Genomic DNA, 1,300 nt, shown 5'->3' on the forward strand with positions numbered 1-1,300 from the left:
GCCTGGGAGCCGTACAGGGACAGGATGGAGTCCTTGGAGAGCCTCCGGCCACCCTCGTCCGGCCGCRCCGGCTCCGCAAACAGGTTCAGGTGCTCGGGGACCGAACCGGCGCTGCCCGAGCTGGGCATGGAGCCCACGGCCTGGGGAACGGGATCGGGGTGAATTCCGGGGAAAATGGGAAAATTCCAGGGAAAAATGGGGGATTTATGGGGAAAAAATGGGAAAAACATGGTGGAAAATATGGGGAAAACACAGGGGATTTATGGGGACAGAGCCAGCACTGCCTGAGCTGGGCATGGAGCCCACGGCCTGGGGAACGGGATCGGGGTGAATTCCGGGGAAAACGGGAGGGATCGGGGTGAATTTCGGGGAAAACGGGAAAAACGGGGGATTTATGGGGGATTTGTGGGAAATTTGTGGGAGACTTATGGGAAAAACATAGGGAATTTATGGGCAATTTATGGGGACGGAACTGGCACTGCCCGAGCTGGGCATGGAGCCCACGGCCTGGGGAACGGGATTGGGGTGAATTCCGGGGAAAATGGGAAGGATCGGGGTGAATTCCAGGGAAAATTCCAGGGAAAATGGGGATTTATGGGGAAAAAAGGGGAAAATCATGGGGGAAAATATGGGGAAAACACAGGGGATTTATGGGGACAGAGCCAGCACTGCCTGAGCTGGGCATGGAGCCCACGGCCTGAGGGAATGGGATCGGGATGAATTCCAGGGAAAAACGGGGGATTTATGGGGAAAAAGGGGGAAAACATGGGGAAAACACAGGGAAAACACAGGGGATTTATGGGGATGGAGCCAGCACTGCCCGAGCTGGGCATGGAGCCCACGGCCTGCGGGAACTGGGATTGGGGTGAATTCCAGGGAAAATGGGGAAAAAAAATGGGGAAAACATGGGGAAAACCATGTTTTCTCCATAAATGGGGAATTTATGGGGAAAATACAGAGAAAACAGGGGATTTATGGGGACGGAGCCAGTGCTGCATGGAGCCCACAGCCTGCGGGAACGGGGACTGGGGTGAATTCTGGGGAAAACGGGAAAAACCGGGGAATTTATGGTGAATTTATGGGGAAAACGATCCCATATTCTCACCCCAAATATCCCATATATTCCCGACCCCACAGACCCCGCTCACCCTCCTGGGCTCCGACCCCACAGACCCGAACAGATCCAGATCTTTCTCCAGGCTGCCGGGTCGGCCGTTGGCAACGGGAACGGGAACGGGGGCGTCTGCAATGGGAAACCCCGGGATTTGGGGTCAGCATGACCCCGATCCTGATCCCAATC

At 55.9% G+C, this 1,300-nt stretch overlaps 1 protein-coding gene across 1 annotated transcript in view; it reads right to left on the minus strand.

Moving 5' to 3' along the window:
• Nucleotides 1-5: 5 nt before the first annotated feature.
• The window catches only part of LOC130587901 (stromal membrane-associated protein 2-like), a gene marked incomplete at its 3' end in the record, with an annotated part of 5,330 nt that continues 4,035 nt past the window's right edge, over nucleotides 6-1,300 (minus strand). Inside the window, exons 5-6 of the mRNA XM_057388872.1 lie at nucleotides 1,149-1,243; nucleotides 6-140 (exon numbers count right to left, since the gene is read on the minus strand). Coding sequence (XP_057244855.1) covers nucleotides 6-140; nucleotides 1,149-1,243 — 230 coding nt within the window. The remainder of the gene's footprint in view (nucleotides 141-1,148; nucleotides 1,244-1,300) is intronic.

This window comes from Malurus melanocephalus, unplaced genomic scaffold (assembly GCF_030028575.1).
Source record: "Malurus melanocephalus ecotype Western Australia unplaced genomic scaffold, MMel_1.1 scaffold_2655, whole genome shotgun sequence".
NCBI classification, from domain to species: domain Eukaryota; kingdom Metazoa; phylum Chordata; class Aves; order Passeriformes; family Maluridae; genus Malurus; species Malurus melanocephalus.